We start from the raw sequence: 26939 nt of genomic DNA, 5'->3' as shown, positions 1-26939 counted from the left end.
CGCGCCTCAAGTGGTGGTGGTGCGTGAGACCCACGCGCCACTACTATTCTTGCAACTCAGAAGCTTCCCAACACTGTTCTTGAATTCTTAACAATTTCTCCAGATTGATTTGTGATTTTTTGTAAATATTTAATGTGTTGTTTTGATCATTTTGAATTTTGATGATTTGTAAATTGATAATTGTGGGTGTGTGTGAGTAAAATATAGTAAAAAAGAGAATATGTGTATGCGTGTTTATTTTCTTTTTATTTGCTTTTTTTACTTTGTGTTAAATGAATGACAAAAAAATGGAAAGATAAAAAGAATTTTTTTTAAATATTTTTAATTACATGCGATCAAATCTCTAAAAAATATGAAGAAATCATATCGTTTAGTATTTCTATATGAAAATTAAAAAAATATAGAGGTCGGAAACTTCCTACAAAACTTAGATGGTAGGGATGTTGGTTTCAATATCAAGAGTGTTACGCAAACAAATAAGAGAACTTGGGTACGAGACCAACTAAACAGCTTGGAAATGTAGCTCAGTTGAAAAGAAAGACAATTCTTTTGGATTGAAAAAGAAACTAGACTCCTCTCCTTGCGAAGAGGGACCAAATTCTCACATGTCCATTTCGTTATTACAAACTTCTTTTTGGATGTCAAATACTAAAAGCTATTCATAAATTCTTATTGGATTTTGGTTATATTTTGGCATGCATTTTAAGATTTAATAATTAATTTATTAAATCCATGAGAATTTGATCAATATTTCAATAATCACTACATTTTAATTCATAAGAATTAATAGTTAATATTATGGTATAAAACGTTGGACCTACAAGTGAAACTAGTATTTGAAATATCAGGTGTTGACCATAAAATTTTCAGAGTTATTATAAATATTCATCAATTTTAATTGAGAATATTTTTCACTTTAATACACCAATTACAAAAAAAAAAATCATAAGAATTTATTTAGGTACAAAAGTCCACAATAAATTCTCAACACCAGATTTATTTTTACAAATAAGTCTCAATCCTAAACCACAAATAGACCATTGATCATAAGACTATTAAAACCTCTAAACCATATCAAACCACACAAAGCAGCTTATCTTAGGTAGGGGTACGCTAGGGGTGTTCATAGCTTTCCTACCCGTAACGAGTCCCTTATCCTTAAATCTATAATAAAACCAATATACCCGGGTTTCTTAGAGACTCCGAATCAAACAACTAGGTGGCGACTCCAACGACCTTCCGATGCCACGCGTCCATGTGTGACAATGCTTTTGAAAAAAATATTTTTTCTTTACTTCAAATTATATTTTGGTATTTTTAGATCGTTTTGATGCACTGAAGTAAAAAATGAATTTAAAAAATAAAAAAATTATTTTGATATATTTTTCAAGCAAAAAATATTTTAAAAAACAACCGTTAATACAATATCTAACGAGCTCTAAAAAAAAATCCTTATTTATTATAATTGATTGTACTATTGTAGTTACTTTATATCTTTATTTTCTACTTTATTTATTTAAAGAATTGTAAGGCCGTATGACATTGTGATAAAATCGTATGTTTAAAAAAATTAATTATTTTTTATGTTTTTAAATTATTTTGATAAAATGAAAATTTAGCACACTTTTATATAGATCCTAGACTTTTAGAAAGAGACAAACTAATAAAAGAGAAAAATGTTTTCACAAGGGAATTTTAAATTAGAATTTTACGGTAATTATGTATGTGTTTTTTTTCCTATTTTTTCCATGAGCATCGTAAGCCCACTTACTATTTAAGCCCAACATTTCAAGAATATTTATAAATATACACGCACCTAGTTGCCATAATAATCTGTATTTCACAAGGTCTACTAGACAACTCCAAAAAGAATTTTGAAATCTCGAAAAGGAAAAGGAAAAAGAAAACCAAAATCCCCGAAGTAGAAAAGACATTTTAGAATCGAAAGCTCAGTTTAGTAAGTTAAAAATAGAAATACCTTGTTCATTTTCACGTATTTGCATGTTAAATTTAATATTATCATCGACTCTGTAATTTCTTTCTTTCTTTTCTCCTTTTTTTAATGGGTTTTAAGGTTTATAATAATTGCTGTTCTCTTTTCTTGGGTTTGGTTACCGAGAAAATGCATGCAAGTTTTCCTCTTTCTCGATGACCATATAGAAATCTCGAATATCGTGTTTTCTTTTTCCGTCGAGTTTCGTTATTCTTTTTATTTCGGTTTGTTTGGTAGTTCCGGGTATTTGTGTTTTGCTTGGTTGCTAAGGAAATTTATGTTCTATCTTGTTGCGGAGAAAACTCGCTTCAACATCAAACTTTTGCATGCTTCGTGTTTTTTTTCCCGTGGTTTTTGTTAAACAAACATGATTCTTCGATTTTCGGGTTTTAATAAATACTGGAAAAAAAATATGGCCATGTTTGTGTTTTTGTTATTATTTTTTGGGTTATAAAGTGAGAAATTCTGGGTATTTTAGTGAATAGAAAAGGGTGTTGTTTGGTTGCTGAGAAAACAGAGGAAAATGTGGGATAATTTTGATTCTGGGGTTGGGTTTTTTTGCCCTTGGTTTGTGAAAAATGGAAGTCTCACATTAATTGAAGCTTTTGAGCGGTTGGATTCGAAGGCTTAGTTGAGGTGAAGGGTTTAATTTTTCATTCTCTGGTTTCTCAAAAATCCCAACTCCAAAGGTTCAAAATTGCTTTTGTTTTGCTTAGCAACCAAACAGTGGGTTATGGAAAGCTGAATAGATTCATTTTAGTGGTGGAATGGAATTGAATTGTGAAACTGTGTTTGGTGTAATTTAATTGTTGTATCGGTTGCTGGGAATTTGAAGGAAATAGAAGGTAATAATTGGTTCGAGTCTCGTTTCACATCTTGGTTACCAAACTGTGTTGAGGGTTGTAATTTAAGTATGAGGCCTCTGATAGTGCCAGGTTGATAGAAAACCTGAATTTATGCTTAAGTAGGCCTGTGGAGTTTACTTTGAGGTTGTTTTACATAGATGATTTACTTGGCTGTCTCTGCTCCGTCTTTTTGTTCTTTTTTATTTTTATTTATTGAAAGTTCTGATTTGGAAATTTGTGACTTGAACCAAGTGGAAAGTTTGCTGTTCCTTGTTAGTAGATGTGTCCACCGTGTGGGTTTTTTTTTATAAAGAAAATTAAATAATTACCAATAATAACCATTAGAATAGAAATTAATGTTGTGTGGTCTAGTGTTGAGCAATTTACACAAGTGCCATTACATTTCGAGTTTCGGTTGTAGAATCCTACTCAAAAGATTATAGTTTTGAATTATGCATAAAGGGGATCGCTTTGTTGTTTCTAATTCTATTTAACCTGTTTCTCTTACTCCACCCATCCACAAATGAAATTGTATGATGTTTTGACTATGTGCATGATTATTTTTAGAGACACCATAAACTAGCAAGACTTATCATGTACAACCAAAGTGCTATGGAGTTTGTATTTTGTTAGGGTTTGAGAATGTGTGATTTGAAGATTTGACTTTGACAGTTGAGCCATTTTAGAAAAAAATAGGTGGTCTGAGTAGTTATAGAACTGAAGAGTTGCTCATTCCCTTTAATAGTTATTTATGGCCACCAGAGAGAGAGCTAGCTGTGCCTTCAAGGCAACAAGAGCTCTAGGAATTCGAGATGAAGAGGTGAAGCCAGTGCTGTTTAATCTCTTGAAGCTGTTTGATATGAACTGGGAACTTATTGAAGCAGAAGATTATCGGGCACTCATAGATGCGTATTTTGAGTCGAAGGAAAGTAAGGTAGATTTTGCTCAATCTTTCCTCTGTTCTCATTGTCTTTTTTTAACCGATAAATTTCTCTGGGAAGCCTGTCAGGTTGTCATGCCTGCGAAGACATGATTTACAGTGGTGGTAGCTTTGTTTTGCAGATGATTAAAATCCTCATTCTATGAATTTTTTTTTTCTATGAATAGAGGGGATCAGACGAGAAAAGTCTCATGGAACATTCTGTGTATGAAAGACCCTCCAAGAGACCACATCTTGAACAACAGAAAGATCAGATTTCTTCTTCAACAGAGAGCCCGAGCCCAGTTGAAAAAGAGATTTTCTCTTCGATGGCTCCTAAAGACTCAACTTGTAAGAGGGCATCATGCGCATGTTCTTCTGAACGACTGGCTGTTGAACCTTGCAGTTCTCATACTCGGAAAGAAAAAATGCCTAGTAATTGTCACACCAGAGAGCTTATTAAGCCGAGAACTAAGCAAAGTGTCAGTGATGAGGCAGATTTTGCAGAACCCCCAGCAGCGGTCCATCCAGGTAATGGTAACTCTCTACTTTTGATAATGCCTGTATTAGAATATGATTGTCTCCTTCATTCATTCAGTGTTCCATGGATGATGGTGTGAATTTTGCAATGTAAAGCCTAAATATGTATTACTTGCATGTACCTTTTAGGGATAAGAGTTGGAAATGGTGGTGAAAAGCATCAGGTCTATTTTCTTTTATTGATCTAATATCCTGTTCAGCAGTCAACATATTTGGATGTTATCTTAGAGTTTAAGCCTTGTTCTGTCATCCTCTAGACTAACTTTTAAATCAAGAAATGCAAATTTTAAGTCGAGGATGGGCAATATCTTCTATAGAGGTGGCTGTCATTCACCTAGAGAAAAATTACTATGCTCTCCATTTTTTTTTTTTAATTTTATTTAGATATGGTGAATTTAGATGTCCATGTTATGTAAAAAGCTCATTGGTGTTAGTTTGGTGTAATTGTTTAGATTCATTTAACGTATAGCCCTTTTTAGTTTGGATCCTTACTGTTAAAATCTGATGCTTGGTAATTAATGGCATCTTTTCTATTGTCATGTTCTTATAGAATTAATGCTTTCTTCCAACTAATTTTCACCTTCTGCTCCTGTCAATAACTGTTCTTTTTTTATTTTATTTTCCTGACCTTCTATCTTTGCTTGTTAGTTTTTCGAGGTTCTTTTGTTGGTTCAACAAATGGGAATAATTTGGTAACTCGCCTGGGATCTCAATGTGATGCTTCAAGCTCCAAGGATAGGATGTACTGTAATCACAATGTTCTTATTGCTTCATCGACCTCTGGAGAAGTAAAAATTTCACTGAACTGTGATTCTGCAGTTAGATGTCAAAACTTCAAAGTTCCAGATTTCAATTCAGTTCTTAAGTATTTGGAGGATAAATATCTCAAGACACACAAATTTGTCACACCTGAATTTTCTATGAAGACTTTATTAAAAGATTTGTGTGAATGTTTTGTGCAAGTGGGTCAACTTCATGATCCACTGCCAAACAACAAAGCTTTAAGAATTGACAATTCTGATATGGTCGTGGACAAGAAGGCTTCAAGTTCTTTCAGATTGCCACATTCTTCTAAGAATTTACTAAAGGCTAAGCACAAAGCAACTGCTTGTGATAAGAAGAGGTCTGTTCATAGTCTCAATGATATAACAAAGGGTGCAGAAAATGTCAAAATTTCATTGGTAGATGAATCTGGCAATGAGGATTTCCCAAAGTTCACTTATATACCACAGAATATAATATATCAAAATGCTTACGTGCTAATCTCACTGGCTCGGATAGCAGATGTAGATTGCTGTTCAAGTTGTTCAGGTGATTGCCTTTCTTCTCGGATACCCTGTGCATGTGCTCGTGAAACTGGTGGAGAATTTGCTTACACTCCAAAAGGCCTTTTGAAAGATGATTTTCTTGCTGCTTGTGTGTGCATGAGACAGACCCCTAAAAAAGACCATTTTGTTTATTGTCAAGACTGTCCATTAGAGAGATCAAGGAATGAGGATTTGCCCGAACCATGCAAGGGTCACCTGTTCAGAAAGTTTATTAAAGAATGCTGGAGAAAATGTGGATGTCACATGACTTGTGGAAATCGAGTGGTTCAACGTGGTATTACATGCGACTTGCAGGTAAGATACACTTTGACATCTCTGATAGTGGTTTTGATGGCAAATTGGCTTTCCATTATATCTATACTTGCCCATTTGATGTTTGGACATTTGGAGCAACTTCTGTTAGAATGGCATTATACCATCTTTCTTTTTTAATACAGAAGAAGAAATACTCATCATATAGAAGGAGAAGTATGACATAACGAGACTGGACATCCTTCTGCAACCCTAGCCTTAAAAAATAACAGAATAGAACTAGTGCAACAAAGCTTTCTAATCCTTTTGTATTTTTAAATGCTCCTGAAAAACCTGCAGCACAGCGGTAGGGTAAAAAAAAGCAATGTAATTAGTAGGAATAGTAGATTCTCATCGTGGAAAATTCTTGAATTGTGCTGGTACCAAGCACGCTTGTAATAGCATACATCACATTTCTGCTGCAGCAGCATCCATCCTTTGAACCTCTCAAAATCCCTCTGTAAAAGTACCTCTTCCAGGCTATCAGGGCAGAGACAAAATCTTTTGAAAAATAGAGAAAAGCCAACACAAATCCTCCATGCCATTGAACAGTGGAGGCATGGATGGCTCAGGGTTTCATGAAGGCAAAAAAACACATCACATACATGTTTGGATATAAAACCTTTTTGGGGTCTTTTAATTGTAAGAATTTAGTTTTGATCTTGTTAAGGTCTGTGGACCAAGGTTTAGCTGTCCAGTTCATGTCTCCCTTCATCTGGCTTTCTGCAGGAGTCTCCACTCTCTGCTTCCCATACAAGGACCATGGAGCACAAGATAATGAAGGATGGTTGGGGGGTGGGGGGGGGGGGTTAGATCTAGCAGCACTGGAGAAGACAGACACTGCATCTGTTTCGCATGCTGGAAAGCTTAAATTGGCTATTGAAATCAGCAGTTACCTAGTCCAGTAAGGGCAGCTGGAAGGAATGGTCAGGCTGCTGATACCTATCCATTATCTGAGTCTTTTAGGGGTTATCTTGCTTCAAGAAGCTTGAATTCTTCTGTTTGCTTACCACTGAAAATAAGGCCATGAAGGCAGGAAAAAGGATGAATGGATAAATTGGAAAGGGATTAGATATGGCATCATATCTCAAAAAGAAGTCCGACTTGTCTTGTCTTTGAACTCCATCTTGCATGCCCTCCTAAAAGCCGGTCAATATTAAGCTAGCGAGGAGAGCTTGGGGTTTTTTTTGGTTGGGGGAGTAGCTTTGCTTTGGTGGGTTTTTTTTTTATATATATATAGAGAGGATTTGGACCATTTTTCCTAGTTTCATCATTTTCATCAGAGTCTGAATTTGCTATATCAGTTGCTCCTGCAAAGTTGCTTTGATTACAGAACTGTGCATGTCTTTTAAACCTTACAAACTACCTCTGCCTTCCACATACACTTTTCTAGAGGTAGATTAGGGGATAGTGGAGTGTGGGTTGGGATTATCATGTACAAGGAACATGCAAAAATTGTTTCCTGAAAGTTCTGGTTACGATACTCTCTTGTCCCTTCTAGAGGAAAGGTGAACAGAGTTGAGGATTTGGGTGAGAGAAGCTAACTCTTCTGACTCTTTATCATATTATATTTTCAATATAATGAAGGGTATAATTCTCACTTCCTTGGGATTATTGAAATTTGCGATGGTGGAACTATGAAAATAATAGAAGGGTAGAGAAGTGGGAAAGTAATAAAGAAGGTGGTTATCTCCTTTCCACCGATCTTTTTCCCCTATCTCCTTCTAGCTTCATCGACAACTTAATTAGCTAGAAGTATTTTAACTATCATTTACCTTCTCTAAAATGCCTTTTGCATAGCATCCCTCAACACCACTATTAGTCTCTTAGCCAAGATATTGGTCAAAATGTTATCGACACTACTCGCTACCCTAGTTGATCTGAAATGTTTGACTTTAGAATGGTTTCTAGGATGGGTTCCAGATTAGCTTATATAACTTGGCTTTTGAAACTTCCATGGTCGAAGGCAAGTGAAGACAAGTTATATTTTATTGGTATAGTTACATCACCGGTATTTGCATTAGCATCCTTACTTTATTAGCTTTAAATAGATTGTACTTTTTATATTGATTTATGTATCATTGTGTTTGTAGTTGCATAATTTTGTGAGAGGATAGCTTTCAAAGTGAGTAGTCGATGATCTCTTGATGTTTTACTCCTGTCACAGGTGTTCATGACTCCTCAAGGTAAAGGCTGGGGTCTTAGGACACTTCAGGATTTGCCTAAAGGATCCTTCATCTGTGAATATGTTGGGGAAATACTGACCAACTCAGAGTTGTATGAACGAAATATTCAGAACAGAGGCAGTAACAGACATACTTATCCTGTTACACTTGATGCAGACTGGGGCTCAGAGAAAGTACTGAGGGATGAAGAAGCATTGTGTCTTGATGCAACTTTCAGTGGCAATGTTGCAAGATTTATTAATCATAGGTGATGTTTTCTACTTCACTTGTGTGCATGCATTTGTGTAGACTGGTATTTTTTCTTGCTTTCACCCTTTGTTTTCACATTACCCACTTGCCTCTTATTATACCAGGGATTCCAGTTTTAATATCTAAATATTATTTTATTTCATTAATTTCATTTCAGAAGGGGTTACATTTTTATATTAATTACTTAATCAAACACTGCTTCTGGTACCCGAAATGACACTTGAAACAGTTACAATCCCTCGATTTAGCATCAGTACTTGTGTAACAGACAATATGAATGGAATAAAAGGAAGACCTAAAAGCCCCATTAAAATGAACAGCGATAGAAGCAAAGCAATGAAAAATTTCTTAAAAGACAAAGGTGAGGAGGAAGCAAGCCTACTGTAAGATAAAAAATGAGATAGAAAAAAAAAGTATTTTTTATGACATAGTATTCTTTCCTCTTTTTTTCTTAATTAATTACTTTTTAATGGAAAATATCATAAAGAATCCCATTGTTTGTTGGGGTAAACAAAATTTAATATACTTTTTAATTAATATTTATTCTTTTGATATACATTTTAACTTTTTATTTTGAATCATAAATCAAAGTTATTTTTCATAAATAACTTATTGTAAAATCAATTTAGGTCAAAAGTATGCTCGACGAAAAATAACCCAAAGCTATTTTTTTAAAACAATAGAGATATAGCTGAAGTTAGAATCAATAAGGTAAAAGTTAAAACTTTCACTCAAATTTAGAATTAACCATTCGATTCAAGTCAAAATTTGTTTTTAATTAAACATATATATAAAACTTTTATTTGAGTCGAAAGTTTTTGTTTTTTTGAGAAAAAACAACTAAGCATATCGAACAGAATGTGTGTTGGGTTGAGTTGCTGTGAAATGCATCTTTGGAATGAGAATGTTTTTTTACTTCTTCATTTATTGGTATAACCTTTGTAATAGATGGGGCCCCATTCTTGTAAAACTGTCATAGAATGAAGAAACTCAAGAAACTTCACCAACGCAATGCAATTGACTTAAGTAACTTCGTTGTTTGCTTTTATGATACATATTTGCATGAACTTGAGCAACACTGATTTTCTGCTGCAACTCTAGGTTTGCCCTTTAATTTGATTGAGTTGTGCTCCTCGCTTCCCATGTTTTCGATTTCATTTTCTCTATCATATCATTCTTTGTTTCCTCCTTTTGCAGATGTCATGATGGAAATTTGATTGATATTCCAGTTGAAGTGGAGACCCCTGATCGTCATTATTACCATGTATGCATTTTTGTGGTATCATTTGCCCATGTCTCTTACATTTTTCCTTTTTTCCTTTTCTTTATTTTATTTTTTAAAAGTTTCTTTGCAACCCATTTTTGAAGAGCCACATTTGAAGAGCTTGTTTCTCTTACCCTTATGCAGCTTGCCTTTTTCACTACAAGGGATGTAACTGCCTCAGAAGAACTGACGTGGGTAAGTGGGTTCTAGTAATAATTGATCTGGCAATACTTGCTTATTTCACAAGTATGTTTATGCAAATTTTTAGCCTTCAAACAACATGTATGGTGAGGCATGTGTTTGTATTGTTTCTATGTTTTGGAAAAAAGAAAGAATCAGTAACACATGTCATTCCACACTGATGCACAATAAATAAACGTATAAAAAGATGAATAGCATGATGAATTAGCAGGAGAATTATTTGCATAGATTTTTTTGGGGGGCATTTCTAAAAGAATTTGAAAGAAGCTAAATTCAGTTCCAGTAATTTCATCTTGAGAAAAAAATATTTCCCTTCCCTTGAGCTCTTCTTCCCATCCTTGGTGATGATTGGATTAATATGGCTTTGGTACAGCTCAGTGAGATGCTGACTTATACTTATTTTACTTTGTGCCTTCTACCTTTTGGGAATCTAGGAAAGTTGTATGAAAATCCAGAAATGAATAATCATCCTAGTGAAACTGCCCATAAGCATTTAGGTTTGACATTTTAATCTTCCTGGTAGAGAGTTGGACCAAGAAGATTGTTCTTTCTGTCCGACACTCTCGGTAAAACACTCTTGATTGGCATTTTTTTGTGACTCCTTGCAGGGGAAATGGCACAATCTGTCCTTACATAATTGGATGAGTTTCCAACACGTCCTTATATCCTTAATTGTATGAGCTTCCAATATGTCCTAATTTTACGCATATAAAATGATTGAGTTTCCAATATATTCTTATGCTAACCTTTTCTGTCCAATTTAACGTAACCAATCAAAAAATGGAAAACTCGTTGGAGGAGGAGGGGGTCAAAAAAGAGAGAAAGGAGAGGGGAGGACAAGGAGGTTTTAAAGAGGGAGAGAAGTTTGGTCCAGCATGATCTGTTATTGCATGTTACTGACACGTCCATAAAGATCAAGGTCATTTTCAGTATAATATCAAGTCATGTGCATGGCCGATTCAATTAATTTGGATGGAAAAAGTAAACAAAATGATAGATTAGAAACTCAGTCATTTGTAAGGATAAAATTGACTTGGTTAAAGATACGAACACAGATTGAAAACTCACCCCATTATACATGGACTGATTAAGCTATTTTCCCAGGGTTGCAAGAAAACTTGTGTTAGGAAAAGAGTGAAATAGATGCTCAATTTCTTGTGTTTTGTTCTGTCCCGTCCTTAATATCCAACCAATTTAAACTTTTACAACTGGCAACAGGAGGCCAGTGGTCACTGGTTGCCTCTCCATATTACAGAATGGATGTGTTTGTCAGCATATTTCCAATGCATCTGAATTGACAGAATGATCGATGAATGGTATATAAAGTGTAGGAATTGTCCCTGAGGTGAGAACTATGAACAAATTCTTTGTTTGATGGTTGAGAAAAAACCTTCACTTGCCTAAGACACACCAAACTGTCTTCCATGTTAAGCATGCTGCTATCAGCATGGGGTTTCAACTTTCTAGGTATCATGTGATGTCCATTTTCTTTTTGGGTTTTTTTTTTAATACAAGGTGGTTGACACCAACGCAATGAACTATCCATGCTTGCCGGCTTGAGACTTTGACCATTTTACTCAAAAAAATTTAAAATAGATAGATGTGTACTTCTCTATACAAATACTTGGTACTATTAAGTGATTTATGCCGATGCCCTATTCAAATGATGTATCAAGCCCTAGAAAAAGCTGACCAAAGGTTGTTTGGTAATGGTAGGCATTATCTCGAGTAAAGCTTATTTGAACTCTGCTTCCTTGTTGTTTTTTTGAAGTGTGTTCAAATTGCTACTTTTGCTCAATTCTTATTTCCATGTTCTGATAACAGATAGGATCTGCTTTCATTGTCGATAGTGTCTGGCTGGGCAGATAAAACATCTAATTTCTTTGTTGGAAAAATGGTTTGTGGTTTTATCCAAAGTCTAAACTGTAACATCTCTGGTTAACAGCACAGACAGTCCATTTCTAACAAATGTTTTGGGCTTCCCATTATTATGCAATGTAGAACGCATGTCTCATTAAATACTTTGTCCCTGTTTCTGTATGCTCTGCAGTTGAGTTTTGTTGAATATATCTGCTAAGAAAATCCACACGAAATGTTTTGCAGGATTACGGAATTGACTTTGATGATTATGACCATCCAATAAAGGCATTTCGATGTTCTTGTGGAAGTGCATATTGCAGAGGTATGAAATTATGAATAGTATAGGTTAGGACATTCTAGCTTGATCATGAAGAGGTAAAGGTTACAGTGTGCTTTCAACTTCCTCGACTCCAGCAATAGAAGTATTTTGATATTTGTCTTCTCTGTTCATATAACTAGTATGTATTTTTCGTGCAGGCACTTGATCACAGTTGGATGACCGAAGGACAGTGGGAAACATAAACCGCATTTTTTGATACAGGAGCTTGACTGCTCTGAGATAACAGATGACGAGCAGAAAACTATAAGCTTTTGTTAATAGTTTCTTATGGTGTTTGATGATGAAGACCACACCAAGGTTGTCAATTAATGAATTTTGCTCCCACTGTAGGTGCAGCATTTTTACCAGTTTAACAAAAGGAAGTTTGTGAATATACAGAACACAGGAGATGACCATAGTTCTTTTGTTCGAGTTTTATTTAGCTTTTTTGGCCTTATCAATGACAAGGTTATAGAAGCTAGGAGCCCGCCTTTGTCAGTTTTCAGGGCAAACAACTGCCCTGGGTGTGGACTTCATGTTCTCGGAAGATTTTAAATAGTGACACGTGCATATGGATTCATTTCAGGTTCCTTGTACATTGCCTATTTCTTGAAGCTTGTCCTCAAACCGAAGAAGGGGGATTTTGTATCTTATTACACATATGAGTATTGTTTGCAGGCAATGTGGAAACAGTTTGATCAACCACCAGATCAATGTGTTTTTCTCTTATCTTTCTCCTTTACCAGAAAGATCCATGTCAGAAACACATTTTACTTTCCATTGAGGGCCATCACCTCCCTTTATATGGCTGATCCCACAACAAATTTCTTTTTTTTCTTTTTGTGATTCCAGTATCAGTTACGTCGGAGACTCATTGCCAGTTGCAATTTTTTGCTGGATCGTGGGTTTCCAACTTGTGATACATGTACGGAAATAATTCTTAAACCAGTGAAACTATTGTGTTCTCTCAGAGTCAAACATTTATACAGGACTTCATGATCTCTTGGTCTTCGCAATTCATAATTTGAAGAATAAGAAATATTGATGACTAAAGGGCTGGCACTGGCATTTCTGATTCTGTGGCAAAAATAGGGGATTTTGGTTTGGCGAAGAAAGCTGAGAAGAACAACAAAAGGAAGCATGTTCCTTGTCTCGTGAGGTTTGCTTTGTATATGGCGCCAGAGTCTGTAGTTGATCATGTACAGGAGGCTCCCTCTGACACCTGGGCTCTAAGATGCATGGTTTCCGAGATGCTTACAGGGAAGCCTGTTTGGGATTTGGAGCCTCAAACCACTACTGAAGAGCTTCTGAGAAAGATTGCAGAAGATTATCCTCGTATTCTTCCTGAGATTTCCATGGCGGGATGTCTCTCTTGCAAGGAAGCCAATGTTCAGATTGACTGCTAGTTTCACATCAGGGGAGGAGGTTTCTTCTTTCTCTACATCGTCTTAGTTCTGATGGGTCTGCCACCACTTCTGGAGATGTTCTTGCATTGGAATCTCTAGAACAGGTTTCATCTTATATACACTGCAGCAGTATCCACTGACTCAGCTCCTTCCCTGTTGGTGTATGTATAAAAGTGACATGAATCAATAACTCTCTGATTGCTAGTGTCCCCCACCACCATTGCCGACACCAACCATCGATACCACACAACACATTTTCATCACTTCAATGCTATATTTTTCACATCATTGCTCGCCAAATATTATACATAAAACGAACACCATATGTAAAATAATTATTAGAAACTTTAGGGCTATGATGCGTCCCTTGATTTCTTGGATTTAAGTCTCAAGACCGACGTTTAAAGAAGTTATTTTGTTTCTCTAAATACAATCAGACTGATTCGAGGGTTGCGTTTTTAAATTCATCTAGAAATAGATTTAGTCTCGGCCAGTTTGCTGTCGAAAAGAAAGAAAAAGATTGTAAGAAAGAAGCACCAACCGTCAAGATTTATAGAATGCTGAAAAACCAACTGCCAAAAAACAAAATGGAGATGCAGGGGGATCGAACCCTGTACCTCTCGCATGCAAAGCGAGCGCTCTACCATTTGAGCTACATCCCCTCATGATACTCTTGGTACAATATATATATATAATCTGAGTTGTATTTAGCCAAAAAAAAGTCTTCCTTGCAATATCCCATTTCCATAGTTTATTTCAGAAAATCCCAGGAAGTTTAGTCTATTGTAATTGACTGGCGTTAAGATATGTTTTTTTTTTTTTTTTCTCCCTGGATATGAACGGTATTGATGCTGCTAGCAACTCATTAGCACCTGTTTTGCCGTTGAAGAAATGGGAAATCTATCAAGCTCATCCAGGGAATGACGAGCATTTAAGTAGCTATTGTGTATTTAATGTCACTTTCCATTGCCTTTCTCAAGTTTCTGAGAGTGCATTGCCTTAATTTGCCAAAAACCAATAGTTATAAAGTGGCTTTGCATCAAATGGCGTGAGGATAAAGTCAGATTGCCCTTCTTTTCTTTTACAGACAAGTCTTTTCTAAAACTGAGTTTATTGCATACTTCCATAAACCAAACTAAGAAGTACATTGTTTAGCTGAAGGCACTAACAAATTGTTTTTTTCCAGCTTCACATCCTGTGTTTAAGCACAATTATCGTTAAAAACTAATGTGATAAACTCAAGTTTAACGCAAAGAAAAAAAAAACCCTTCAAGATACTCATTCAACGTAACTAGGCACAACAACTTTATGGGCTCATCCTAAGAGAGAAGTCCGACTCCATGGTCTTATTTTAGACAATGCACTTGAGCTTGTTTTTCATCTTTAATAGACTTGAGCAACTGTCGAGCTCAACATGCAGGTATTTCTGTGTTTTTTATATTAATTCCAATATATATTATTTTGAATAGAATACAATTCAAAATATCACAAGAGTAGAATTATACTTGAGCCCCTTCTCTTCACAATAGAACAATATTTATTGACTATAAATACACCATGAATCTTTTAAACTCTAGGTTCACAATCTTTTTATTCTTAACATTTTAGCACGCATAATTTCAGAGTTTATCTCTTTTAAGTATCATTGTAATTTCTCTCTCTAAAAAGATATTTACTTAAGCATCCGAGAGTCAACAAGTCTACAAAAGAGAACCTTTTACAGATACCAGCCATCTTTGCTTACCAAACACCAGGTACAAGCTACTAACCACCTTGGCTATGAAGAATAAATAAGATTGTTAGAACCAGATTATTAACCGGTTATCCAACACATAAGTCTTGCTCATAAGCAATTCGTATTTTTTTGGATCATCATTAATGGCATCATTTGTGGGAACACTGATTAAAAAGCCACTAGTTTTTGAAAAAAAAATTTTGACATTTCAAGTCATCTTTATGGCAAACAACCAAAACACACCTTGGTTAGAATGTGAGACAAATCTATTTTTTGTCACTAACACTTTTACCCAACTTAACCTTCATCAACTCATCAGTTAGACGCAACTTTTTACTCGGGCCATGTCAGCAAACCAAGAGCAGAATCAGATCTTGTCACTCCAACAAGTCTTGCCACCCTCAATAATACACAACACCTAGCGCCACGGTCATCGGCTATACTAGGCGCTTATAGACGATTACACTACCAAGAGGAGACTAGACATAATGACATTTTTTAAAATTCCTTAATGGGTCACTCACGTCATTGTGATACCCATATACAAAGCAAGTACTCCGAATATACTCTTCCTAACTATCGTAAGATGGACACTAGTTACTATAACCGTAGTTCCATGCCAAACTTCTCAAGCTTCTAAAAGTTTAATATACGAAAAATTAAGAGATGGTCTGTATATGAGCATACTCATGATAATGACTATAGCCCTTATCAGTGGAGGGGTTATCTCTTGTTCAAATGAGTATTGAACACTTAAATCCTTAAGAACTACATTTCCACAAAACCATTTTGTTGTAAAAAATATATACAAATCAAAAAAGATATTTTTGACATAAAAAATACATTTCTCCTTCATAATTGTGTTTGTTGTCTTTCCTATGAAATGTTTATTTTTAATATTATACAATTACAAAAAATAAGGTCATTAAAAATGGTCGAGCCTATGACTCGAGTCACGTTGAACGGTTAACTTGGGTTGAACAAAATCAATTTAAAACATTGTGATTTTAATAATATTTTTTATAAAAGAAATGTTTAAATCAATGTTGTTTTGTATTTTCTTAAGAAGTCTAATAAGATTTTGAACTATCAATCTAGTTGTAGATATACCCCTTTATATCAACTCGGTCATACTAGATTAACTCCTATCCAGTTTTATCTAAAATCTAGCTGGGTTAGCATGGCGAACCATTGATTAGATTAACTGTCAAATACTTTTTTCACGACAAATGCATGAGAAAACTAACTAATATACAACTAAATAAATACTTATAAAAAAACGCATTCATAATTATGTTTTAAGAAACTAGTTTACAAAGTCTCTATTTGTCTGAGCTTGGCTTTGTTTAACATGCATGAAAATTCACCCTTTTTACTTGGCATTAGTTAGTAGGAAGTAGATTATTCTATGGGGTCACATGATATAAAGGATAGATAAAAGAAGAAGAAGAAATATAGAATAAATATGTCTTTAAATATCTTTAAAGTGAATTTTTATTTTTTTTTCAAAGTAGAAGGTACAAGAGAACATATTAATATTATTTAACATTTATTTTATTAGCTTTTTTAATTTTAGAAAAATTGGAAGATTTTTTATTTTTCATTATTTCTTATGTAATTTAAAATGGATTTTTTTTTTTGAAATTTCAGTCACAAATAAAATCTTAATATTAATTTGGATTTCAAACTTAATAAAAAAAATTACTCTCAATCATCAATAAATACAAAAACAAAAACCAATATCATTTTTTTAAAAACAAAGAAAAATATTAAAGAATAACGTCCACAGGAAATAATTGAGAAATGAAAGAGTTGAAAAAATAAAAAAAATTGATTTCCATTAAAAAATTCAAAATCCCTCTATATTTTGAAAAACAATTTAGTCTCCCTCCAAATCGAAGAAATTATCCACAAAAAAAAAAAAAAAAAAAATTCCTCTTCCAACAAGAGTTAATATTCCGTCAGAAATTTAAACGTCATTCCACAAATCCTAATTTAAGCCTTGACTTTATCTCTTTATAACTATTTTGTTTTTTTGCCTAGTCTCCATTATCTCTCCTTTCACCTTGACTTTCTCTCTTTTTTTAAAAAAGGCTGCCTTCATCTCCTTTTATTTTCCATTTTTTTTAATAATAATTATTTTTTAAAATATTTTTCATGTTAAAATATATTAAAATAATTTTTTTTATTTTTTAAAAATTATTTTTAAAATCAATATATCAAAACACTCCAAAATATATAAAAAAATTAATTTTTCACGAAAATCACATGATTATTTTGTATTTAATAGATTTTGGGACAAGTGAAAGGGTTTGTAAAATATGAAGAAATTAAAGTCGTCTCTGCTTACAACATCTTCTATTTTCTTTTGTTTCTATAATTCAGGGTTGCAATATATTTTATTTTACCCAATTTATTTTATATTTGATCGATTCTTAGAGTTTGATTAAATACTCGATACCTTTTCTTTTTATAATAATATATTTAAGCTTTTACGATTTTAATTTATTTAAATACTACACAATGAAAAAAAAAAGTTTTCATATTGTATAGTTTGAAACTTAATATAAAAAAAGGGTTAGATTTTCGTCTTATCATTGATTCTATTAAAATGATGTGCTCATATATATATATATATATATATATATATATATATATATATATAACTTTTTTCTTTTAGTTTTATAAACTAAAGAATCACTTTCATAAAAATTATCAAACACATATAATGTGAGTTTAAGAGTTTATAGATTACTTTATATAAATAAAATATTTTTTAATATACTACAATTTTTATTAATTATTTTATATCTTAAAAAAACAATAATAAAAGTCACTTTTTTTTTCATTTGAGTATATTTTAAAAGAATATTTAACTTAAAAAAAATCAAATTAATATTTTTATAATAATTTTAATATGCTAATATCAAAAATAAAAAAAATAAAAAATTTTAATATATTTTAAAATATTTTATTTTAAAAAAACTAAATTATAATATTTAACACTCATTTACAATGGTAATCAGTTATTAAAAACTGTTTTTACTTAATCACAATTTATTTTACTTTTAAAAGGAATGACAAAATTACCAATAATTTTTTTTATTTTTTTTAAATAATAAAATTATATTAATTTTGCTTTTTTAAAAATATTTTTATTTCATAATATATTAAAATAATATTTTTTTATTTTTTAAAATTTATTTTTAATATCAATTTATTAAAATAATTTAAAGTATATATTTTTTTAAGATAATGCAGAGTAGACTTGGCAAATTAAGAAGTACCAAAAGCAACAGCAACTAATTGAGTTGGCCCCACCATCTTTTTTTTATAGCGGCCATCAAATTCTTACACACCATCACCCATTTTTCTCTTTGCCTTCTCCGATCTCGACCGTACAAACCTCCCATCAATCAACATCACATAAAAACCAAAGGTTGGGATATAATGACCAAAACTTGAAGACATGACTTTGTATTTACCGAACAAACCAGTCACGTTTTCTCTTCTATGATCGAAAGAGATCATAGTTTGTTGAAATTTAGAAGACAAAAGTTTGTGTCTTTTTTCAATATTCTTATTCTTCTTCTTCTTCTACCAATCCATTGGGTTCTTATCCAGTTGTAGCTTCAATCTTTATCTTCTCTCAATTCTAGGTGAGATTCTTATAATCCTGTTTGAGTTAAAAGTTTTGAGCTTTATGTGATATTATCACCTTCTAGATTCTTATGGTATATATTTTTTTTGGTTTTTGCTAGTGACAATTGGTACCCACCTTTTGTTTTTGTTTCCTTTAGTGATTTTGGTTGATTGTGAGTTGAGTTCTTAAGCTTTTTTTTTTTTGTGAGGTTACTTTGAATGTTTTGGTAATGGTTTTTTTATGTTGCTAATAATTTTTCTGTGTGTTTTGATTCATCTTTAGTGGTAATTCAATTGGACTGGGGTGTTTGGTATTGGCGTTTTTCTTTTTATGGTGGGATTATGGTTTTCATGTGTTGGATACCAAAGGATGGAGTTTCATGGTTTAAGATACAGTGGTAGTTTACTACAAAAAATAGCTTCTAGGGTGTCTGTACGGATGCCTTTTGGTTTTGATATAATTCTAAGTGTTTGAATTGGATTGTGTAGTGTGTTTGATTTACAGGACGGTTTCTTTGTTTTTTATGCTCTTTTTTTCTTAGTTTTCGCAGATAATTTCTTTCTCAAGCATTCACACAGTGCAAGATTATCTTCTGAAAAAAATTTCCCGTCTTAAGTCTTTATGCTGTTCCCAATGGCTTGCAACACCTGTTGGATTAAATTGATGAGATGCTGAGACTGGCTGTTTCAATTCCAACCTCATCTCACAGAACTAGCTTGTTTTTTATGTCCTTTAGTAATGGAAAGTGGGCTTTATAATTTTTGAAATGTTGTGGGCTAACAGCTTCTGTGACCAGAATTAATTTCACCATTTTGGATTTAATGTGCCAGAATCCAATTTCACTGCTGGTTTGTCTTCTATTGTTTCCATAATGGGAAACGTTTAAATTTGTAACTAGTGTTTGTTTTACTAGCACGGGTTTCTGTGTAAGTCAGCTGAGTAACTTCAGGGTTTCTGAGGCTATGTCCTCATCTTTTCCAGTTCTTCCTACTGCCGTTGAAGGAAAGAATCCCAATTTGCTCTATTCTTTTCAGGTATCTTTGGCAAGGAAAATGATCAGAAATTCTGCATCTCAGCAGGCATCGCCATTGAGTCCTGGTAACCGGAGTGTTGGGCCATTGTTTTCATCATCTTCTAGATTTTCCAATGATACGCATGTCTCCTCAGTTTCACCACATGGAAGACAGTCTCATAATTCTCCATTCATTTCTCAGTCACTAAGGGACAGAGGAAATTTTACACCAACCCATGTTTCTCATTCAGAAGTGCAATCCACAGAATTCATTTCTTACTCTGATGAAAATAAGGATCTCTCCTGGCCTGTAGATCCGCTTCAGGACTTGCTTGATTTTTCTGAAAATGTCCCTGTCCAAAATGGTCAGGTGGAAAGCAGAGCAGATGTCTTTGCATCCGAGGATCATGCTAGGAGAACAGACTGGCAGGAGTGGGCAGATCAGTTGATCTCTGTTGATGATGAAATGGAACCAAATTGGAGTGATTTTCTGAATGACGTCAACAAGACGGATTCCAGACAGAAGGTTTGTTCTGCTTATGATTATGGTTTTTGTTCCTATGCAGTAAATTAACAGCGTACACAGCATAAAGATGTCTCCTTGGTGTTTAATGTTTGTATTGTAAAATTTCTCCATCTTATGATTATTCTTTCTTTTCCTTTTTTTTCACATTCTCTTGTTACTTTCATTTCCTTAAAACTTTAAATAATGTACCAGGAGTTGAAGCCATTTCCTAATATCTCAGTGCAACAACCCACAATTCATCAGCATCAAACAGTTCATAGAGGAGAAGTATGTGCTGTTGCTAATCCACTGTCTGCTACAACCCCAACAAAACCCCGAATGCGCTGGACACCAGAACTTCATGAGGCTTTTGTGGAAGCTGTCAATCAGCTTGGGGGTAGTGAAAGTGAGTAGTCTTGCTAATTATATCGTACCTTTTGTCAGCAAAAATTAAGTGCATCTAATCATGAATCATGATCACTTTGATTTTGAATTACAGGAGCTACTCCCAAGGGTGTCTTAAAGCATATGAATGTTGAAGGCTTGACCATCTATCACGTTAAAAGCCACCTGCAGGTATGTAAATCCTCGGCCTTGTATTGTTTCCTCTAATAATCTAGTTTTATATTTTACTGATTTAGCTTGTATCATCTTTTCTGAATTTCAGAAGTACAGAACTGCTAGATATAAACCAGAGTCATCTGATGGTAATGCTAACTGACTTCCTTTTCTTTTCTGACATTATGCAAGATTTGCTAAACTCTCATTCGTACTTTATCCAAAACCTTCTGTAGTTGCATGTGTCTTTGTTACCTTCTATTTTTTATTTTTAGATTATGGAAAGGCATGGAAAAACATGTACTATTGTTATTGTTATTTTTCCCCCTTTTCTATGTGGTTTACAAAACATAGCCGTGCTTTTTCAGGAACTTCAGAGAAAAAAATGAGTCCCATTGAAGAAATGAAATCTCTTGACTTGAAGACGTAAGTTATACTCTACCACAAATTCAATTTGACATCAACCTTTCTTCATATTGAATGATTTGTAGCTATCAAACTTATCCAATATTAAACCTTATTTTAATTTTTAATCATAGTAGTTCATCTACATGACTGCAGACTGCGGTTTACATCTGTAGATTTTTAATGATGTGATGTTTAGAAGCCCGTTTAACTTTTAAGTTCTGACTTTGGTTTCTAATATTTCTCCTTCAACGGTGGCTGGTGGAATCTCCACGTGCATTTATGATGAGACAATGTACAATAACTAGGTTTTCTCCAAAAGGAGAGCAGAATAAATAGTGTGGTTATGACTAATGTACAGAGAAGGCCTAGATATTTTTATTTTTTTGTGCTTAAGTTCCCCATATCAACATATTTATGACTTGATAATGCAAAACAAACCAAAAGATGCTCCAAACACCCTTTTTTCTCTCAAATTCTGTCTCAGAGGAGGGGAAAATATAAATAGGTAGAGGTGAAGGAGGAGTTGGGTGGAAAGGAAATTCGCATTTTTTGTCTGGAACATTAGAGATAAAAGCTTTTTCTGTAGTTCTCGTTTTGCTGAGAACTCCTAAATCCTTTGCTGTCTGTGTAGTTGTGAAGGTTTAAACTAGAAAGTAATAAAAACTACCATTTGAACTCTTTCCCTCTGATCTGTCAACCTTTCAAGTTGATTGGGTTTTGTGAACCCTTGAAGAAGGAAGGTGGTATTCTTCTCCTTAATATGCATCAGTGAATATGCATGCGTCATTTTTCCTTCTCTCAGATGTGAACTGGCGTGTTTTTTTTTTTAAACAATGGACTATTAAGTGCAATTTAGGCTGACCTATGGTTCAAAAACAGGAGTATGGGGATCACAGAAGCATTGCGATTGCAAATGGAAGTTCAGAAGCGACTCCACGAACAACTTGAGGTATGCTATTGGTATTTGAGCTTCAGCGTCTGCGGTTTAGAACTTAGATGACAATTTCTTTTACCTATTTAACAGAACTGTTTAGATGTGATGCTAACCATTAGTAAAGTTGGTGACCATGAATATTACATTGATGGTGTGGAAACGCAACATATATGTGCATGGTTTTTGTAACTACAGTTCTGTGGTATGTTCTGATAATAATGTTTAATCCTCTAACAGATCCAGAGAAATTTACAACTGAGGATCGAGGAGCAGGGGAGGCATCTTCAAGAGATGTTTGAGAAACAAAGAAAGATTGAGGATGACAAGTCCAAGGCTCCTTCCTCCTCCCAAGACGACCCTTCCCTTCTACAAGCAAAGTTAGAGCAGTCATCTGCAAATAACAAATTAGAAGCCTCAGAGTTGGACCCTGTCAAAACAAGTAATGAGAGTGCTTTACTAGAAGAAAGTTCCCAGAGTATAAGCAGAAAGCAAAAGGCACCAGAGGAAAGAAACGATCAGGTCCTTGATCAAATTGATGAGGAATCCAGTCCAGCACCAATAAAACGACCAAGAAGAGATGAAACAGCTGAATTGTCTACCGGGGCTGCATCCAATTGAACATGTTTATAACAATAGACAGCTTGCTGCTCCTGCAGATGGTGTGGTAAATCCTGAATAAAAGTTTCGTGTCCCATAAGATGAGGCGCAATCACTGAGGGCCAGGAAATTTTGGAACTTAAAACATTTACGTTGACTCTGCTCATCTAGCCAAGAATCAAATGCTCCACAATGAATCTCTCAACTTGTGACATTTTTCAGTTTAGGGGATTTACTGTATATGCTCGTGCCATGGACTCTACTTTTATGCTCATGCAATTTTAATTATCGAAAGAATTTGTAGCTTACAATCGAACAGTAATTCATGTAAACGGTGACCTTGTTGGTGCATCAATTCAATAGAAGCTCTTGATGGAGTTGGTTATGGAACTGCTAAGAAATTGCAGAAGACCAACTCCATCAGGGTTTTTGTTTTTGTCCTTTCATAAATGTATCTGTTACTGTGAGAAGTTTTACAACCTCCCAGAATCATAAGTTGAAGAAGATGATAATTGCAGACATCATCTGATAGCAGGTCAATGGAGCAAGAAATTGATAGCTGAGCACTACTGAAATTGAAAGAACTCAACAAATATGGTGAGATAAAGCGAAAAATGAGCTTCTGATTAGTTGAAAGAGCGCACTGGTTGGAAGAGCCCTTCTGTTGAGGTGAACAGACACTCTTAGCAATGGCAGAATGACATCATTGGAAGAGGAGGATCAGAGGGCGATCAGCTGAGTCAGCAAGCCATGGACTCATACTGGCCAATGATAGCCATTTTTATATTTTTTATTCCTTTCTTTTTCTTTTGGTAACAGCCAAGGTGTCTCTTCGGAGACATTAAAATTGCAATAATACAAAAAGAAATAAAATACCGAGTTCCCTCGATCATTTGTCGTTTGGCTTGTGGATCCACCATTGCAGCTTCTTGCCACATGTATTCGGTATTATCAATGAGCTCAAGTTGTTTTTATATTTTTAGGTTTAATAATTCTAAAAGGAATAATATAAAATATATCATTAATTTTAGTATTATTAATTTTACACCCACAATAATTTTTATATCAATTTTACAACTAATTTATTTTGATTCCTCTTTGCTAGAATACTTAAGAGAACAATGTTAATTTATCTATAAAATGACTTTTTTAAGGTATAATTGGAATAAAAATATGGACAAAAAACCTTGAGAATTGATTAAAGTTTTTTTGATTCAGATTTAATAAGAATTTAAAGATAAAAACTTGTATAAAAATTATTTAGTGATAACATCTGAGTCTACACGGCTATATACTTGAATAATATTTTTAAAGTTTGTTAAAAAAAAAAATGACCTCAATGGTTATATCCTCAAGTCAGTGACGTTGTTAATAGTGACGAACGTGATTTATTACTTCAGTAGTTATTATTTTTATTTTCTATAAAAAAAATTATGTATACAAGTTTTTTCAATACATTTCTATAATTTTTAAATATTAAGCTCAAATTAAAAATTTAATGCTCACACGTAATCAAATAAGTTGATATATATATATATATATATATATATGATGATACATAAAAATAAAACTTGAAAAATTGAATGAAAAATAAGATATTTATCCGGTTATCTTTGCTAAATTTATTTATTACAATATTTTTTTGTTCAAGCAAACAAATAATAGAAATAGAGACGCAAATCAAATTTATCAAATAAAATATAAAGAAAAAAAAACTATACAAAGATACACATATTAGAAATATTTTTTGAAAATATATTTTTTTTTAATTTTCAAAACTAAAGTTCATCCATACAAAATATATATATAAATATATATAAATGGATACGAAAAACTCTTCAAAAAAATAATATAAGAGTGTAGCTTTAAAAAAACTCAAAAACCCATCCAAAAAACAAAATAAACCCGAAGTCAAAAATCAATCCGAGCTCATATCTATTTTTTCACAAACTTTAAATGTAAAAAAAAAAAAAAACATCTAATATGAACTCTCCTCATCAAATGAAATCATTTGACTCAATCATCGTTCATTTTAGTGGTTTAAATCGGTGTCGGCAATACTCATTAAATGAAATCATTTGACTCAATCATCGTTTATTTTAGTGGTCTTAAATCGGTGTCACCAATACTTTTATTTTTAATCAGTTGAAATCGAGCGATTTCTCTCTCTTCTCTCTTTAACTAGAGACTAAAAAATAACAAAAATATATTTTTATACCAAAATACATTATACAAGTCATGTGATTTTTAAAGTTGAATGATTAAAGTGTATTTTTCATGAAATTTAGAGCACGTCATCCATGTTTAATTTTCTTTTCATTTTCATTTCCCTTCTTTTAATTTTACTTTTTCTTAATAAATCAAGATCAATTAATTTTTAATTAATACTAAATCACCGAGAAAAAAAATGAATATAAAATCAAAAATCAAAAAAATTCTGCACGGCTCATCCACCATAACGTGTGTCAGATAATCAATAAGAGAGCTTGAGATAGTGAAAAGTGAAAACCCAATACCTGTCAGATTTATACTTAATAATTGTTCGAAGTCGCTAAATGATGAAAATGGAAGACGAAGAAGACACCATACGCACATGTTCTGAGACAGCTGGCTGCCTCTTTAAAATTAATATATAAAAAAGAAATAGAGCACGTCTCGGTGCTCTTCCTATTCCAACAACCCCAAAACAAAATATACATTTAAAAAGTATTTCAGACAAGAATCATGGATGGTCCCACATACATCCCCTGCTCTTTTTCATGGTAGGAACTAGCGAGGAAATACACTAGATACGTAAATGCTGTGCTATGTCGCATGCTAGGCTGAATTTTTTAAAAATATAATGTATAAAAAACATTTTGTAACTTAGGTAAGATATAATGACTGGAATATTATATATATATATATAAAGAAAAACAATGGACCGAATTAAACAATAGAAAGCTGTCATGATTTCAACTCAGGAATCACTTGTTAGAAAAGAGAGTAAAGAGCATCACCAAACTCAAATTTGTACAAATTTAATGTTGGAAAATAAAACTGAAAAAATATTAGTGTAAAAAAATAAAAAAAATCATTGTCAATCCAAGTTAACATTTTAAACTCGTGATTCAGATCATAAATCCAAGATTACCCTATCAAAACAATCAGTAAACTCAATTCTTAATTAATCTAATGTTGAAGGATAAAATTAAAATAAAAATTCAATTCTAAAGGACCTAAAAGAAAATGAATAGAAATTAAAAGAATAAGGAATAAATTTAAATAAAAATAAAATGACAAGATAATTTTTTTTTTGGTAAAGCAGCGTGAGTCCGGGGAGAGGATAGAGAAAAAAGAGAGGAGAAGAAAAAAAAAATGATCTGTCACGCACCACCAACAATAACATGCGTTGCACTATTGAGAAGATGTTGTTGCGATATTTCCAACACAACTATGAATGATGTGTTCTGTCATCGGAAAAATCTAAATGCATTGCCAGAACACGATGGCTAGTCTCCACACGTTAGCGCCTGCAACACACACGCTAGCCACCCTGTGTTGCATGTTTATCCTAGCCCACCATATTTGTTTTACATTCAATTTTAATCCTTGACCATTTAATTATTTTATATCAACATAAATTTATTTTATTTTTTTCAAACTGAAACGTCAACTAAGGATCAGGATTTTCCCTCAACATTATGAGTACCCCATCTCCAAATAACCAAATCAAATTACCAAGTCAAATCTAAAATAAAATCAATGTAAGAGAACCAAATTAAAAGAAAAAAAAAGTTAAGTTAATGGAAAAACCATGTGAATCAGTCCCTAATGTTAGCAAACACAAGACATTGAATATTTTTTTTAAGGATTAAATTGAAAAAAAAAAACTTAAGAACAAAATCCTTTTCTCATTACACAAATCCATGATGAAAACTCTCCCATGTCACATTACGTAATTGACGCCTTTTATTCTTTTTTAATTTTTAAAAAGACGACCAAGACTTCAAAAACAAAACAATATTGCAAGAAGACATAGATACGTCGCATGTGAGTGAGAAATCGAGATTGCCTATCATGTGGCAGAGCTCAATATGAAATTAGAAAAAGAAATTGAAAGGATTGGAATCTCTATAAGAGAAATTATGAAAGAAATTCTAAATT

At 33.3% G+C, this 26939-nt stretch overlaps 2 protein-coding genes and 1 non-coding gene across 10 annotated transcripts; 2 read left to right on the top strand and 1 right to left on the bottom strand.

The window, feature by feature from the left end:
* Positions 1 to 1832: 1832 nt before the first annotated feature.
* LOC118036477 (histone-lysine N-methyltransferase SUVR4) lies at positions 1833 to 12724 on the top strand. 7 transcript variants are annotated; one of them, XM_035042183.2, is made up of 10 exons: positions 1833 to 1957; positions 3584 to 3772; positions 3946 to 4294; positions 4946 to 5919; positions 8084 to 8349; positions 9549 to 9615; positions 9760 to 9810; positions 10425 to 10490; positions 11920 to 11998; positions 12154 to 12724. In XM_035042183.2, exons 2-10 carry the CDS (start codon positions 3590 to 3592, stop codon positions 12159 to 12161), a joined length of 2043 nt encoding a protein of 680 aa, XP_034898074.1. In that variant the 5' UTR covers positions 1833 to 1957; positions 3584 to 3589; the 3' UTR covers positions 12162 to 12724. The 7 variants fall into 7 exon arrangements, 6 of the variants coding, with proteins under 6 accessions (XP_034898074.1, XP_034898080.1, XP_034898075.1 ...); XM_035042189.2 differs by having other exon boundaries at positions 1840 to 1957; positions 3601 to 3772; XR_012167681.1 differs by lacking the exon at positions 1833 to 1957 and having other exon boundaries at positions 1964 to 3772; positions 12154 to 12581; positions 12674 to 12724.
* A 1265-nt stretch (positions 12725 to 13989) lies between these two features.
* Positions 13990 to 14063, bottom strand: TRNAA-UGC (transfer RNA alanine (anticodon UGC)). The gene has a single exon. It is a non-coding gene; the product is annotated as a tRNA-Ala (tRNA).
* Positions 14064 to 18635: 4572 nt separating this feature from the next.
* On the top strand, positions 18636 to 23234 carry LOC118036479 (protein PHR1-LIKE 1). Of its 2 annotated transcripts, none has more exons than XM_073404079.1 (8): positions 18636 to 18795; positions 19814 to 20317; positions 20510 to 20702; positions 20796 to 20872; positions 20964 to 21003; positions 21223 to 21280; positions 22145 to 22211; positions 22434 to 23234. In XM_073404079.1, exons 2-8 carry the CDS (start codon positions 19832 to 19834, stop codon positions 22812 to 22814), a joined length of 1302 nt encoding a protein of 433 aa, XP_073260180.1. In that variant the 5' UTR covers positions 18636 to 18795; positions 19814 to 19831; the 3' UTR covers positions 22815 to 23234. The 2 variants fall into 2 exon arrangements, with proteins under 2 accessions (XP_073260180.1, XP_034898083.1); XM_035042192.2 differs by having other exon boundaries at positions 22142 to 22211.
* The last annotated feature ends 3705 nt before the right edge of the window (positions 23235 to 26939 follow it).

Source organism: Populus alba, chromosome 13, assembly GCF_005239225.2.
Source record: "Populus alba chromosome 13, ASM523922v2, whole genome shotgun sequence".
NCBI lineage: Eukaryota > Viridiplantae > Streptophyta > Magnoliopsida > Malpighiales > Salicaceae > Populus > Populus alba.
This window is presented reverse-complemented; position numbering and strand designations above follow the sequence as displayed.

Bases quoted from the DNA above. Each gene is read 5' to 3' on its own strand.
- LOC118036477 (XM_035042183.2), top strand. From the start codon at position 3,590: ATGGCCACCAGAGAGAGAGCTAGCTGTGCCTTCAAGGCAACAAGAGCT. The intron at 9,616-9,759 runs GTATGCATTTTT...ACCCTTATGCAG, and splicing joins CTGATCGTCATTATTACCAT to CTTGCCTTTTTCACTACAAG. The intron at 10,491-11,919 runs GTATGAGCTTCC...AATGTTTTGCAG, and splicing joins ACGTCCTTATATCCTTAATT to GATTACGGAATTGACTTTGA.
- LOC118036479 (XM_035042192.2), top strand. From the start codon at position 19,832: ATGATCAGAAATTCTGCATCTCAGCAGGCATCGCCATTGAGTCCTGGT. The intron at 20,873-20,963 runs GTATGTAAATCC...TCTGAATTTCAG, and splicing joins ACGTTAAAAGCCACCTGCAG to AAGTACAGAACTGCTAGATA. The intron at 21,281-22,141 runs GTAAGTTATACT...GTTCAAAAACAG, and splicing joins AAATCTCTTGACTTGAAGAC to GAGTATGGGGATCACAGAAG.